At 47.1% G+C, this 15,195-nt stretch overlaps 3 protein-coding genes across 3 annotated transcripts; 1 reads left to right on the top strand and 2 right to left on the bottom strand.

Moving 5' to 3' along the window:
* Positions 1-531: 531 nt before the first annotated feature.
* LOC124173585 (histone H3-like centromeric protein CSE4) lies at positions 532-2,161 on the bottom strand. Its single transcript, XM_046553013.1, has one exon. It carries the CDS (start codon positions 1,572-1,574, stop codon positions 591-593), a length of 984 nt encoding a protein of 327 aa, XP_046408969.1. The 5' UTR covers positions 1,575-2,161; the 3' UTR covers positions 532-590.
* Positions 2,162-2,459: 298 nt separating this feature from the next.
* Positions 2,460-2,935, bottom strand: LOC124173586 (histone H2A). The gene has a single exon (XM_046553014.1). It carries the CDS (start codon positions 2,884-2,886, stop codon positions 2,512-2,514), a length of 375 nt encoding a protein of 124 aa, XP_046408970.1. The 5' UTR covers positions 2,887-2,935; the 3' UTR covers positions 2,460-2,511.
* Positions 2,936-7,946: 5,011 nt separating this feature from the next.
* LOC124173587 (histone H2B) lies at positions 7,947-8,426 on the top strand. Its single transcript, XM_046553015.1, has one exon. The coding sequence runs from the start codon at positions 8,015-8,017 to the stop codon at positions 8,384-8,386; it is 372 nt and encodes a 123-aa protein (XP_046408971.1). The 5' UTR covers positions 7,947-8,014; the 3' UTR covers positions 8,387-8,426.
* Positions 8,427-15,195: the final 6,769 nt, after the last annotated feature.

Genomic DNA, 15,195 nt, shown 5'->3' with positions numbered 1-15,195 from the left:
TTGCTCAAAAGAATGAAGTATTTGCGTATCACATATTTGCAACCAAGACGGTCGATTGTTGAAAACAATGAAATCTTGGCGAATGTCATTGTTGCATTAGTATTTTCCGTGACAATACTGCTGGCTGAAAACAATCGTCGCGCATGGCAACATCTCCTAACGACGTTTTTTGAGTTCGAGAGATGCCTACATTGTCGTAACTCGATAAAGGATTGAGTGTACTCCTGACTTTGTTATTCTGATAGATCTTCGTAATTTCCGTTACTTATGAAATTTAAATTGCCATTCTGTAAAGATAGCATTTTCCGTCAGGAAACTACCAGGATGCCAAGCACTCCATCTGCAAAAAAACATCTTTTCATAAGTTTTATTCATATCTTCCAGTATTCATTTCAACTATTTTTCATTAGTTAATTATAATTATCATTAATTACAACTTTATTATTTTTTCATTCTCTTTCAGATTTTCTTTATGAAATATTATTTCATTCTCGTCGATGTAAGCAATGGGAAACAATCGTCTGTATGACGTCTAGTCCTGAAAAGGACTTTTGTTTTTGTGCCGACAAGAAGTCGACAGCGACGACGATCTAAGCGCGCTCTCCGCGGATACGGCGTGCCAGCTGGATGTCCTTTGGCATGATGGTAACGCGCTTGGCGTGGATGGCGCACAGGTTGGTGTCCTCGAAAAGACCCACGAGGTAGGCCTCGGACGCCTCCTGCAAAGCCATGACGGCGGAGCTCTGGAAGCGGAGGTCGGTCTTGAAGTCCTGGGCGATCTCACGGACCAGGCGCTGGAAGGGCAGCTTGCGGATCAGAAGCTCGGTGCTCTTCTGGTATCTCCTGATCTCTCGGAGGGCCACGGTACCTGGGCGATACCTGTGGGGCTTCTTCACTCCACCGGTGGCCGGCGCGCTCTTGCGAGCGGCCTTGGTGGCCAGCTGCTTCCTGGGGGCTTTGCCTCCGGTCGACTTACGGGCTGTCTGCTTGGTACGTGCCATTTTCCTGTCGGGAAAGTAACTAACCTGGGCGATTTCTCGACCCAATATATTGGCATGAGTGTGTAGACTCTTACATGTGCCGAAATGTGATTGGCTGAGAGTGCGAGACCGTCGAAAGACGTTATAAAAAGAAAGCAGAACGTGGCGCAACCACGATTCTCTCACCGAGACAGCAGCAACATGACTGGACGTGGCAAGGGAGGAAAAGGCTTGGGGAAAGGAGGCGCCAAGCGTCATCGCAAGGTTCTTCGCGACAACATCCAGGGCATCACCAAGCCAGCCATTCGCCGTTTGGCCCGCCGTGGAGGAGTCAAGCGTATCTCCGGACTCATCTACGAGGAGACCCGCGGTGTCCTCAAGGTGTTCCTGGAGAACGTGATCCGTGACGCCGTCACCTACACCGAACACGCCAAGAGGAAGACCGTTACCGCCATGGACGTCGTGTACGCCCTCAAGCGCCAGGGACGCACCCTGTACGGATTCGGTGGTTAGATTTCCATCGTGGCAGCAGCCCATTACATCTGGCAGCTGCATCATCGAATAACAAAGGTCCTTTTCAGGACCATAGAACATGCAGGATATTATTTGCCATTGCTTAAACACGTCGCAATCACAGAAATGTGATGTCAACGATAACAAATGAAATATCAGGTAATGATGGAGTGTAAATAAAAGAACATCAATGGAATACAACTTATTTTGTCACTAATCACAAAATTAAGTAAGTTATTATGCTATTAAACCTAATACGTTCATCCATACTGAAAGTTCATTTAGTAAACTGCTGAGGGACGATCAATGTGTTTTTTTTATCCATCCAAGTTAAGCGACTTCAACAATAATGGTCGCTCAGTGTTCCATTTCCAGTACTAATTGTTGCAGTTTCAAGCGGCAAAAGCCGTTGCCATTGTCGTCTATTGATAGTGTGTTGCGTTACTTAGCAACGACCAAATGCCTTCATCGCTTTTGTAACAATTCTTCGGCCGAATGCGGTGATTGTGACATATTGTTAGACATCGCCTATCAGTTACTTAGAAACGCACTGCTGCCAACATATTTTAAATTTGCTACATAGTATCGCGACTTTTTTGCTACTTTGGATATCCATTCAAATGTGTTCCTTGACACATTGTTATGCATCATTAATTAAGAAACGGACAGCTGCCACAATGTTTTCAAATTTCTACATAGTAGCGCTACGTTTTCGTTGCATTGCATATCATTTCCACTGTTTTACTTTTTCACAGCGAAGCTATACTAGATCAACAATTTCTTCCCTTCATTACACTTCACCCGTCAATATTATTAAATGTATTATAATTATCTACAAGCATTACTACTTGACAACTCGATTCACCTACATGACAAATGGAAAGTAATTTCTAGACTATTTTTCGTGCGTATTTTGGGAAGTATACAAATTTTTGACATAGTCGTAAGACTGACAGACCTTGATGGTTTGCGGTCCTAAAAAGGACCATTTTTTATTCTCTTCCAAGAAAGAGATCGCTTAAGCCTTCTTCTCGGTCTTCTTGGGCAGAAGCACGGCCTGGATGTTGGGCAAGACACCACCCTGGGCGATGGTGACGCCTGAGAGGAGCTTGTTCAACTCCTCGTCGTTACGGATGGCCAGTTGGAGGTGACGAGGGATGATCCTAGTCTTCTTGTTGTCACGGGCGGCGTTACCGGCCAACTCCAAAACTTCTGCGGCGAGGTACTCCATGACGGCGGCCAGGTACACGGGGGCACCGGCACCGACACGCTCGGCGTAGTTGCCCTTGCGGAGAAGACGGTGAATACGTCCCACGGGGAACTGAAGTCCGGCCCTGCTGGAACGGGACTTGGACTTCCCCTTGACTTTGCCTCCCTTTCCTCGTCCGGACATGATGAATCAAGTTGTTTTCGGCGCTACGGTGCAGACCTCACGACGAATCGTTGACAGCGGACGCTACGCTACGCTACGCTGTATTTTCTTGGCTTTTCTTCGTTCTTCAGTTCCCAGCTGTTCTAGCTGTCTACTGAGGGTTTCATCTTGATTAGGGTTGTTTCAGGCGTTCAATTCTCTTCTTCAATGGCGTATCTGCGACTTGCTAATTGGGGGAAGGGATGTGGGAGGGGAGTAGGGCAGTTTTTGGGACTTTATGTTTTTCTGTCCCGGAGGGGGTGTAATCCCAGAGGGATTGCAGTAGCTCGTTGTTGGTTTCATGAAAGGATTTCTGGAATTTTGGTAGGTGTGACTTGAGGATGGTAAGGAGAGGGGTAATCTGTAAGTCTTTTCTGATGTTCTTGTTCGAGACGAACCAGGGCGCTCCAATGATTCTTCTGATGATGGTGTTTTCTGTTGATTGAAGACGCTTGAGGTGGGTCGCTGCAGCATGCAGCCAGGCGGGGGAAGCGTAGGATAGGAGTGGTTTGATGCATGAGTTGTAGAGGAGGAGTTTGGTCTTGAGGCTTAGCGGTGATGTGGATTTGAGGAGTGGTCGGAGAGCTGCGTGGATTCCTTTGGCCTTGGTGATGGAGGTGCGGATATGGTCATTCCAGGATAATCTTCGGTCCATGTGGACGCCGAGGTATTTAGTTGACTGTTCTTTAGGGATGAGTTTGTTGCCGTAGTAGAGGCGATGGCCTTCTCCTGCTTTCGGGCGACGGGAAAAGACAACGTGGGAGCATTTGGTGGCGTTTACGGTGAGTTTCCATTCAGAGGCCCAGTCTTCGTACAGGTCGAGATGTTCTTGCGCTATGTCGGCTGTCCTTTCCGGGTCGGAGCCCTGGGCGAGGATGGTGGTGTCATCGGCGTAGAGGTAAAGTTGGGTATTGGGTAAGGATGGGGAGTCGTTCACAAAAAGGTTGAAGAGCACTGGGGAGAGGATGGCGCCTTGCGGGACGCCAGAGGAGATCGGATAAAGAGAAGAGGTTTCAGAGTTTACGGTAACAAAGAAGGAGCGGTCGGAAATGAAGGATTGGATGGTTTTCAGGAGATAGGATGGGATGTGCAGTAATGTAAGTTTGTGGAGGAGGCCCAGGGTCCAGACCCGGTCGAATGCTGCTTCAAGATCCAGGAACACCGCGTGGGAAATCAGGCGATGGTTAAATCCGGTGGTGATGGCTTCAGTTAGACGGACTATTTGGTGGACGGTTGAGGTTTTGCGGCGGAAACCGGTTTGCTCAGGACGGATGATATTTTCGGCGAGAAGAATCTGGCAGAGTCGATGGTGGACGAGTTTCTCGTAGAGTTTGGAGATGGTGTTGAGGAGGCTGATGGGCCGGTATGAGGAGGGAAGGGTGGGAGGTTTTCCGGGTTTGGGGATCATGATGATCTTTGCCATTTTCCAGGATGTGGGGAAGTAAGAAATTGACAGGAGGAAGTTGAAGAGGCGGTGCAGGAGAAGGATTGTTGGGTGAGGTAGATTTTTTAGGAGCCTGTTTGGGATATTGTCGGGACCGGGGGCAGATTTTGGCTTAAGAGTTCGAATGGTGGCTTCTATTTCTTCTGTGGTGATGAGTTCTGGTTCGGAGATTGGACAGTGGTATAAGCTCAGCCAGGTTTCCTCGCAAAGTTCTTCGTGGGGTGATTGCAGGACGTTGGTGAAGCGCTTTTCCAACATGGAGGCGAAGAGTTCAGCTTTCTCTGCGTTGGTGGTAGCTCTTCCTTGTGGTGAGGTGAGAGACGGGGGGTCTCGCCGGGGGTTTTTGAGCGCCTTTGAGATTGGCCAGATGGAGCCGTCAGGGCCTTGGAGGGATTTTAGCTTGGAGTCCCACGAGTGTTGCCGGAGTTCTTTTAAAAGCCTCTGAACACGGTTTCGCAAGGCGTTATATTTCATCCTGTCCTCACGTCGACGGGTTTGCTGCCAAACTTTTCTGGCGGCGTTACGATTTTTGATGCACAGTAGAATATGAGGAGGGATTGTTTCCGGGCATGATGAAGGTGGTGGAATGAAGGAAGCTTCTTTTGCAGCGACTTGGATTAAGGAGGTAAGTTGCGCAACGAAGCGGTCGGCATCAGCTCTGGTAGACAGTGGGAGGTTGTTGAGCTCGTGGGAGTTGTCACCAACGATGCGCCGGAATCTTGAGTAGTTTGTCTTCGTTTTCAGGTTTTGTACTCGGTGTTCAGGTGAGCAGGGGATGGAGTAGATAATAGGGTAGTGGTCGGAGGCAGATGAGTCCAGGGTGGTAGGTTGAGTAGAGGTAGGCAGGTTTTGAGTGAGCGCAATGTCAAGGATGTCGGACGAGCCATTGGAAGCGAGGTGAGTTGGTGAGGAGGGAGCAAGTAAGGCAAAGTTTCTGCATCGTTGCTGAGTGAGAAGCATGGTACCGGCCTTGTTGTTTCGGTGGCATCCCCAGGACACGTGCTTGGCGTTGAGGTCTCCACCGACGATGGAGCGGCCGTTGAGAAGAGCTCCAAGTTGGATGAAGTCATCTTTGGTCGGTTTCTTCGGGGGACGATAAACGGACCAGAGGTTAACGTTTCCGATTCTTGTGCGAATGCAGGCGCCGACGGCTTCGACTGAAGATTTCTGTTGATAAGGCATTTGGGTGGCCGAAATAGAGTTCTTCACGAGTAGAAGGACACCACCACCGGATCCGTCGATTCGGTCCATGCGGAATTTCTGATAGCCGGGGAGGTATATGGATTTGTTAGGTTTAAGCATGGTCTCTTGGATCAAGGCAGCGTCTGCAGAATGATGGGATAGCAAGTGGCGAACCTCTTCTAATTTAGGGTGCAAGCCGCAGATGTTCCATTGCAGGATGGTGAGTTGGGATGCCGGGTGTTTAGCCATCACTGAGAAGAGAGAGTGCCATTTGGATGATTTCGTTGAAGAGGATTTCAGATTTTGGGGTGGAGGAGGGGGTAAGGAGTTTTTTGACTAAGTCAGAAAGGAATGAGGAAAGTTTCTGTTTGATTGACGGGGTAAGCAAAGAAGTAAGGATAGAAGGAATGGTTATGTCGGATGGAGGAGCAGGAGTAGCAGGTTGGGGAGTGGGAGCGGATTGTTGCGGCGGAAAGGCCGGAAATTCGTCAGCGGATGGAACAGGGGTAGGGTTTGGGTTCGGTTTGGCAGTTCTGCTATTTTTTAACTTCTCAGCGAAGGTTTTATAAGCTGGGCAGCCTTTGTAGTTGGCGGGGTGTGGACCTCCACAGTTTGCGCATTTGGCTGGGTCGGGCTTGAATACTTGGCAGGCGGTGTGCTGGTGGTTGTCGCCGCATCTGACACAACGAGACTGTAGTCCGCAAGACTTGTAAGTATGGCCAAAATTTTGACAACGGGTGCACTGGGGAGGGCCAGGCGATGGCTTGTAATTGTCAATTGTAACACGCAAGCCGCAGAGGTAGTTTGTTTCCATGAAGCGCGCTTTATCATTTGCATCAGTTAATTTCAGTTGGAATAGAGGCAGAGGTCGTGGTTGCAGAGGGTCCAGGGGTTGTTCTGGGTTTTCTGCTAGCTGTTGTTCTCGTTGCTGTTGTACTTTTTTGGTAGGTCTTGTAGTCCGCAGCTGAACGATGTCGTCGACGGATAATCCAAGTACGTCTAGGTTGTCGCGGATGTCTTCAACGGGGGTGTCGATCATGAGGCCGCGAACAATGAGAAAACATTTCTTGTCTTCGGGCAGTTGGTATGTATAGTATTCCCAATTGTTCTCATTTAAGAGTTTCACAGTCTTGCGGAAGTCGTCCGGGGAGTGGCATTGAACGCGGACCTGGGAGCCAGTGGTGTTGCAGACCGGCGGGCTGGAGCAAGCAGCGACCATCTTGCGGTATTTGGAGGACCAATTGCTTTGGTCCTTGAGGAAGATAGGAGGAATTTTCCTTGAAGACGTGGCTGATGGTCCTGAAGAGGGCCGATGGGGATTGGCAGCGGGCTGTGAGGTCTGAGTGGCTGGAGATTTTGAGGTAGATTGTGAAGTTTTAGGAGCAAGGTCCTGAAGAGGGCCGATAGGGGCCTGAAGAGGGCCATTTTCGGTGCTTAGAGCTGAGTATTTATTGCTCAATTTTAAAGGCGGAGGGGAAATAGGCGGCGAGGACTTGCGGCGTCGTTGGCGTTGTTCTATGAAGTGTTCTTCCGAGTTGGCTAGTGGCGGAGGCAGGCCAACAGCGAGGCAAAAGGTAGGATCCAGGAGCTTCGCCTTGGGAAAGGAGAAGCTGACGAGCGGCTCTTGAATGTCATCGGGGATTATGACAGGTTCGCTGACGAGTGGTCTTGAGGTTGGCGGTCCTGAAGAGGGCCGTTGGGCGTCGACGTTGCCGTCTTCTTGCGTTGCCGTTAGGTCATCAGCGTTGGCGGGGGAGACCGGGGAGTCGGCCTCCATGAGCTCTTCCGTGTCGCTGGATTGATGGGCCGCCATGGACTCCATGGCGGCCAAGCGGCTCGTTGGGGAGGGCAGGGGGGGCTGTTTGGGGCCTAATTCCCTAGCGAGGGGACCCTTCCGTGTTCCTCGGGGGTGCAATGGGCGATACTAGCGGCCCAGAAGCCCGAGTACTAACATCCAGGAAGACCAGGGACAGTCGCTGGGTGCAAGGCGCCACCCGAAGGTGAGAACCGTGGTGACCAAGCCCGAATTTAGGAACGGGGTCGGCCAGCCGCGGCCCTTCGGGCGCCCTATTAGCGACGGGAATGACGCGTTGTCTCTTGCGGGTAGGACCCGCGATCGTTGGCGTTCAGCGCCGGATGGCGTAGTTGCGGGAGTCCGTTGACGCGAAGTCAGGTTGTCTCTGGCGGGCCGTCCCGCGAGGGTTGACGCAGAACGCCGGCTGGCGTGTGCGGTGGTCGCTGCAGCGAAGTCGTGTTGACAAGGCACCAGGATCAGGATAGCTCAGTAGTCACAGGCTGACCGGAAGATCGATGTCGTTGACAGCGGACAGCTCCCCGTGTGGTTTATACATATTCTGGGCTGCCGCTGGCCGGCGCCTCAGCCTAATCGACCAATCGCGAATCGGCTGGTCCTGCCTCTACGGGTTATAAACTGACCCAGGATTTTTCAGATACATCTCGCTGCTACGCAACGTTGATACCAACATGCCACCCAAGACTAGCGGAAAGGCTGCCAAGAAGGCCGGCAAGGCCCAGAAGAACATCTCCAAGGGAGACAAGAAGAAGAAGCGCAGGAGGAAGGAGAGCTACGCAATCTACATCTACAAGGTGTTGAAGCAGGTCCACCCTGACACCGGTATCTCCTCCAAGGCCATGAACATCATGAACTCCTTCGTCAACGACATCTTCGAGAGGATCGCCGCCGAGGCTTCCCGTCTCGCTCACTACAACAAGCGCTCCACCATCACCTCCAGGGAGGTGCAGACCGCCGTCAGGCTCCTGCTCCCCGGTGAACTGGCCAAGCACGCCGTGTCTGAGGGCACCAAGGCTGTGACCAAGTACACCAGCTCCAAGTAAATTACTTGGTAGCGCCCCAACGGCCCTTTTTAGGGCCCTACATCATTCAGTGTGATGTTTCCATTGCTTACTTCAACGACAAAAACGAAGTTCCACTTTAAAATTCACAACGGTAGTCCATATCTCATTTTCAGTGCTCAGAAGGTCCTAATTTTTATGATTAATCCTTGGTTGCCATAGCAACAGATTGTTGATCATTCATCAGTTATTTCATTCCAACAGTCTGTGATTGTTGCCGTCGCATTGTGAAAGCGAAGTGTGACGGTGTCTCCGGGCTCTCTCAAATGTTCAAGTTCAAAAATCGTTTTTCCACGAGCGTAACAGATACAATGTTCCCACAAATTAATAATTTATGCAACATTATTTTCTCTTTCCTTATCTTCATGGCAGATGTTTCTCCTTTCCCTCTATCGCGTACATGAATTTCTACTGTCGCTATATGTAAAGTCCTCCGTAACGTCTCCACAGTTCCTCGTTGCATGACAATCCTTCCAGTGCGTACAAATTTTGTCTACTTGCAGCCGCACGAGACGATCGTTAATGTTATTTCCTTGTTATGACAACGAAAGGCACTTTGTTACTCAGAAAACTGGTGGGACAGTTTCTCTTACGTCAAACCGTTTGTCCGTTATTCCATCATTTTCAGTTCACTCCATATTCCACGTTGGCAGCCCATTGTAATCCATCTTCGAAAGCCTCTACTTTGTCACGGGAGGTCCGCGCTTCAGCTGTCTTCCTTTCCGCAACATTTATGAAAACTAACTCTTACAGATCCATTTCCGAAACTGATACTTTTGAAATGGAAATTTTTTATGCGCCGTTGATGCTCAATTTCATTCCTGTATGACATTTAACTCCAAATTGTTACAAAGTCAGATAGTGAACTATCGAATCTAATCACCGAATGAGTATAACATTCTTCAAAAGCCATACATATCTTCGCCAACGGCCATACCACGTTGAATACGCGAGGCGAGAGGACGTCTAGAGAGAGAGCTCCCGACCGTATTTTGTTTTTCGTGGATTTCGGAACCGGTTCTAAGCCCCGGCGATCGCACCCTGCGATCGCCGGGAGCCTTGCTGAGTGCGGGCTCGGACAGTTTTGCGATTTTGTGACGCGACTAAAAAACGTGTGACACACGTAAGTGTGTTTAAACAAGTTAAACTCTAGTGCAACAGGGGTTAGCCATGGAATACCCAAAGGTCAACACCCTATGTTTGGAGTTTGAGAAGAATTTTGAAGCACCACAGCCCCTAGAGATCCATGATTTCATCATGTCAGAGCTCGGGGTTCGGATCGAAGAGGCAGTAGCGGTAGTAATAACAAACAAAAGAAGAACGATTTTTTTGAAATTGAAGACGGAGGGAAGAATGGAAGAAATACTCGCCGCAGGCGAGTCAAGGAAGATGGGCAACAGGGAGGTGAAGATTACATCGGCGAGTAGAAGAGTGACAATTGTTAAAGTTCACCTGCTGAATATCGAGGTACCGAGGGAGGAGGTGTTGAAGGCACTTGCGCCTTACGGAAAGATAATCGACTACCAACTAAACACTTGGGCTGGCCCGAAAACGTTAGCGGGCACTTACACGGGTGCCCGCAGCGTCAAAATGGAATTGACAAAAGACATCCCGTCGTATCTACAGGTGGCTAGATACAGAGCAGCGATTTATTATTACGGGCAAAAGCCGACGTGCTCTAGGTGTGGGGAGACATCGCATTTGAGGATAAACTGCCCACTCATACTAAGTGTGGGCCCCAACTCTACGTACGCCGAGAGGGTGAGGGGGAAAGATCCCATGGAAGTGAGCGAAATAGGTAAAGAACAAACTCAAATGGAAGAAGAGGTGGAGAGAGCGGTGCGGGAGCAAAGCGAGAACACGCAGGAAGGAGAAGAAACCAAGGGGGGAAACATTCCGGCGGTGGAAGAGCAACAAGGGACTGAGATGAAAGTGGACAAGAGTGACATCGAAGAAGTTTCCGGGGGGAGTGGAAAAACAGAGGGTGCAGGAGCTACTCCGGAAGCAGAGAATATGGAGTCGGACAACAACACAACACGAAGAAGACGAAAAAGAAACAGCGGAAGGCGAGGAAAAAGAAAAAATTCAACGTCGCCGACAGGGTCGGGAGGAGGCACAGAAGAGGGAGAGAGGAACATAGACGAATATTCGTCGAACACATCAAATGCTGAGATGGAGGTCGAGGAAATAATTATAGAAGACGAGGAAGACAAGGAGGAAGAGGCCGAAACGAAAGAGGGTTGGACCGTTCCCAAGACTTCTTTCCCCGTGCCGAAAGGTTTTACTTTTACCATGGGGAGGGAGACTGACGAAGAAACAACAGAAGAAGAAGAAGAACCAGGAGTGTCAAGATTGTGGCAGATGAGTGGACATAGAATGACAAAACTACAAAGTGAAACAGAAACACTTAAAAAAGCATTTCTTAAACAAAACACTGATTCCGAAAAGAGAGAGCTAAAGAAAACGAAAAAACACAAGGCACAACAGAAATGAAAGACAGAAAATCACACATAAATTCGGGGGGGTTGGGGGAAATAGGAAAAGTACGCTGTACTGATATCATTTTCTCAAAATTTATTACAGGACAAAAGATGCAGCCTTGCTGGGGGAGCGGAAACGGGAGCAAGAAGTCCGGTGAATCGACGAGAGCTGAGATTCTACACACCAAGGTTGGCAGCCCGTGCTGCAGAGGCCAGAGCAACGAGACACCGAGGGCTATTTTTAGCCTCAGAGTCGGAGAAAACCCGTTACGTGACCCACTTCGGTGCGAGGAATGCCGAGCAGCGGGAACAAAGCAGGCTGACACATCACAATGGCGAAGCAAAGGCAAGAAACGAGAATGTGTTTTGATAAGATACAACTATGCACTAATGTTTAAAATAGAAAATGCAAATCGAGTTTTATCTATATGTTCGATGTTAATGACCGTAAGGTATTTTTATTACGGGTTCAATTTAAAAACAAATGAACACGAAAAAATAAGAGGAAGTTTTAAGACTAAAAATACAATGTTTGGCTCATACGCCCAGTTAGCCCAGGGGATGTGTCGCGGGCTACCGCCCAGATTTGTGGGAAAACGCAGGTTCGAACCCAAGCAAGAACTTTCAAAGATGTGTTTTTTTCGCTCAATTTCCTTTCTAAATTTTGTATCTTCTTTGTGTCTTTTATTGGTATTAATGATCATAGTGTGTTCCTATTACGAGCTCAATTTAAAAACAAATGAACACGAAAAAGTAAGAGGAAGTTTTAAGACTAAAAATACAGTGTTTGCCTCAAGCGCCCAGTTAGCCCAGGGGATGTGTCGCGGGCTACTGCCAAGACCTGTGGGAAAACGCAGGTTCGAACCCAAGCAAGGACTTTCAAAGATGTGTTTTTTACGCTCAATTTCCTTTCTAAAATTTGTATCTTCTTTGTGTACTTTAATAGTATTAATGATCATAGTGTGTTCTTATTACGAGCTCAATTTAAAAACAAATGAACACGAAAAAGTAAGAGGAAGTTTTAAGACCAAAAATACAGTGTTTGCCTCATGCGCCCAGATAGCCCAGGGGATGTGTCGCGGGATACTGCCAAGACCTGTGGGAAAACGCAGGTTCGAACCCAGGCAAGGACTTTCAAAGATGTATTTTTTACGCTCAATTTTCCTACTAATTTTTATATCTTCTTTTTGTCTGTTATTGGGTTTCTCCTTTTCACGATATGATGGTTAACTTATATCACGTCAAAACATTCATGAAAATCGTAACATTTAACGCAGCGGGTATTATAAATCCTGCAAAAAATAAACAAATATTTTAAATGAGTGACTGTTTGAGCTAAAAGCTGAATATGTTAATTTATCTTTCACGATTTTTGTAGATTTTGTTTTTATAACCTCGTAATATGTGAATTTGTGAAAAGTTTTGTTGCTCGGTTTACTATCCCGAACATAAGAGCAGTGATAGCCTAGTGGATCGACGTCCGGCTGGTGAGGGGAGAGTTTTGCTGTGTTCGGCCGGGCGTTCAAATCAATTTTTGCTTTTTGGATAATTGCAAACCTAGTGGTATCATATGTCCTTTATGTCTTGTTTATAAAAAGAGGTCTAAATTCAAATGTTAAAAAATTTTGTCTGTAATGTTTTGTGGAAAAGAACAATAAAAAAAAAATTTTGAATCAATACACCGGTTCTCGTCCGATCACCGAAGTTAAGCAACGTCGGGCCCGGATAGTACTTGGATGGGTGACCGCCTGGGAACACCGGGTGCTGTTGGTATCACTTTTTATTTTTTTCCCCTATCCTTATGAGAACTAATTACAAGTTATTCACCACATGCATGCGTTGAAGGATGTGCATTGCATTTTCTTTCACGTGAAATGGCAGTACTCCCACTTCCTTCAAGTGAAACGATTGAAACACGCCACTTCAGTTTTCCCAATTAACTTTTCCTTATCGCGCAGAACGCTGCCTTTGTGCAGTCCATGCCATTTCTTAGGCCCATACCATTCCTTCCGTATTCTACACGTAAGTTACTTACATCGTACATACTGAAAAAAATCATTTCGCTCGAGTAAATTCCGTGAGTATAGTAAATGACATCTCATGAAGGAAACGTCCGTGATTACAGCGAAAATTATATTGTTCCACGAACGATCGATATAACTTTTTTATTCACCACTCTTGGATAATATATTTCTGTTCCTAGGTTGATACATTCGTTATGTCATTCGTAGAGAAACCGCGCTTAAAACAGTCAAGCCCGGAAAATTTAAATAAAGTAATGTAACGCCGAACAATATACTTCTCGAAATTATTCCTTGAGAGAACTGCATTTCCTGTCTGCATTCCATAATGCTCCATTTCCAGCGAATCCATTTTTAAAATTAAATGCATACCCAAAATAATTTCGATCATGAAACAGTTGACACAACAACAGGCGACATTCACTAAGCGATGGGAGCTGAAAGAAATCGCCATTACAGTAACAAGCACACCGTTGCTACAGACATTTTTCAGAAACACATTTTGAAATATCGAGTACATGAAATAACGGAATTGAGAGACACTAAAGCACATCCAACTACTGCGGGAAACTGGCAACTATTAAACTTAAAAAAATATTTTAACTCAGCTACCACGAGCTATGCATTGCCAGAGAATGCCGAGAAAAATTCTTTAAAAAAAGAAGACGAAGGTCAATTTGTGAAATGCTTTCAACGATTAGTATTCTCCTTTTAGATTTTCTGGAAACGAAAATTAATTCATAGCGTAATAATTAAAACCCTGCTACGTGCGATTCCCTTCATTAACCGGATCGGCTATTGATCATTCATCATTCCTTTTCTTACACGTGTGTAGCGTCAAAAGGTGGAAGATACAAACGACGTAATGTCAGGTGTCACTGACAAACTTGCAACAATGTAATAATTAATCTCGTCATCCGCATCCCGGGACAAGTATTGCATCGTGAGTGCTCAAAAAGTAACACGCGCTGCCGCTAGATGGTGCGAGGGAGGCCACTCCGCAGTCCGGTGCCTGCCTCGCCGGGCGCGTGCAAACACAAGTTTGAACGTTCGATCCCCCGAGGGACAGCGCACCCGGGCTATTGTTTACGACCGAGGTCAACAATGCCAATGCATACGCTGTCGAGTCCTCGGATCTTGACTGTCTCGAACAATTACTATTAATGACAGCAATGGCACATAGCCTTTTCGTCCGAAGACGCAAAGCTTGCGTCCGTTTCGCACGTAAAACCACTTATAAATTCAATCTATGAACACATCATTGTAAACCTGCACATTTCTCATCGTTGGTGAATGTTAATTTTGACTGAAGGAAATTAAATCCGGGCAATGCTATTAACTGCCGACCACCGAGCGTCGCTCGGCGTATCGCATTTTATTTTCGCGTTCAAAACTAGCGGACCACTTCGACTCCCATACGATTTGAGTTCCTGCAAGTCTCGACACGCACACTGACTAGGCAGCCGGTATCGGGGGTGTCGAGCCTGGAGAAAAGCAAAACAAAATGCTGTCGTCCGAACTTGCGTGTCATGCGATGGATAAAATTGTGCTCCCGGAACATGAAGGACGCAATTTCTTTCTTTCATTATGTCTCATTTACGTTGTAATGGCACGCTTGCAATCGGTTAAACGGACAAAGCTTGCAGATGCATTCGAGAAATATATTAATCGCGGAGTTGTTTCGTGAACTATTCATTACATCAATTCCATTACAGATTTATTGTAACAGTTACTCATCAAACGCACGACGTCCTACGAAGCACAATTTCGACGGCCTATCAAAGACAACAAAACGCCTACGTACGATACTTACTATCGACACTTAATTCGCAACAAGCAGAATATTTCAATGCAAGCTAAATGTAGGGGAACACTTCCCACACGCAAATCGGTGCAACAACTTCAGCGTTCGTACTTGTTGAAACAATTGAAAACAACAGCAATGAAACCAGCAAACACCCGGTTGCTAAGGATAATTAGAACGTCAACAATCACATATATCATTCCCTTTCCCAGGAAAGAACAGCGATAAAAAAGTTTGATGTAATGAAATCGAGTAATTATCACTCATGGCGAAAGCTATTTAACTTTCGAGCCCCCACGGTTACCTCGCAACAATCAGTAACGCATTGAAAGAGCACAGTTTACAATATTCCCGGAAATCATAACACATGCGGTGTGCGAAAATGAGTGTCGAGGACTTAAAATAGTCTTCATTCAATCATATGACAATGGCGTTTTGCTGGTCTCCAATTTCACGAGTCTGAGGAAACGTTTCTGATTTTACGTT

The sequence above is a fragment of the Ischnura elegans genome, unplaced genomic scaffold (assembly GCF_921293095.1).
Source record: "Ischnura elegans unplaced genomic scaffold, ioIscEleg1.1, whole genome shotgun sequence".
NCBI lineage: Eukaryota > Metazoa > Arthropoda > Insecta > Odonata > Coenagrionidae > Ischnura > Ischnura elegans.
Note: the sequence above shows the minus strand (reverse complement) of the source record. Positions and strands in the feature narration are given on the sequence as shown.

Coding starts and splice junctions, on each gene's coding strand:
- LOC124173585 (XM_046553013.1), bottom strand. CDS start 1,574: ATGTTCTATGGTCCTGAAAAGGACCTTTGTTATTCGATGATGCAGCTG.
- LOC124173586 (XM_046553014.1), bottom strand. CDS start 2,886: ATGTCCGGACGAGGAAAGGGAGGCAAAGTCAAGGGGAAGTCCAAGTCC.
- LOC124173587 (XM_046553015.1), top strand. CDS start 8,015: ATGCCACCCAAGACTAGCGGAAAGGCTGCCAAGAAGGCCGGCAAGGCC.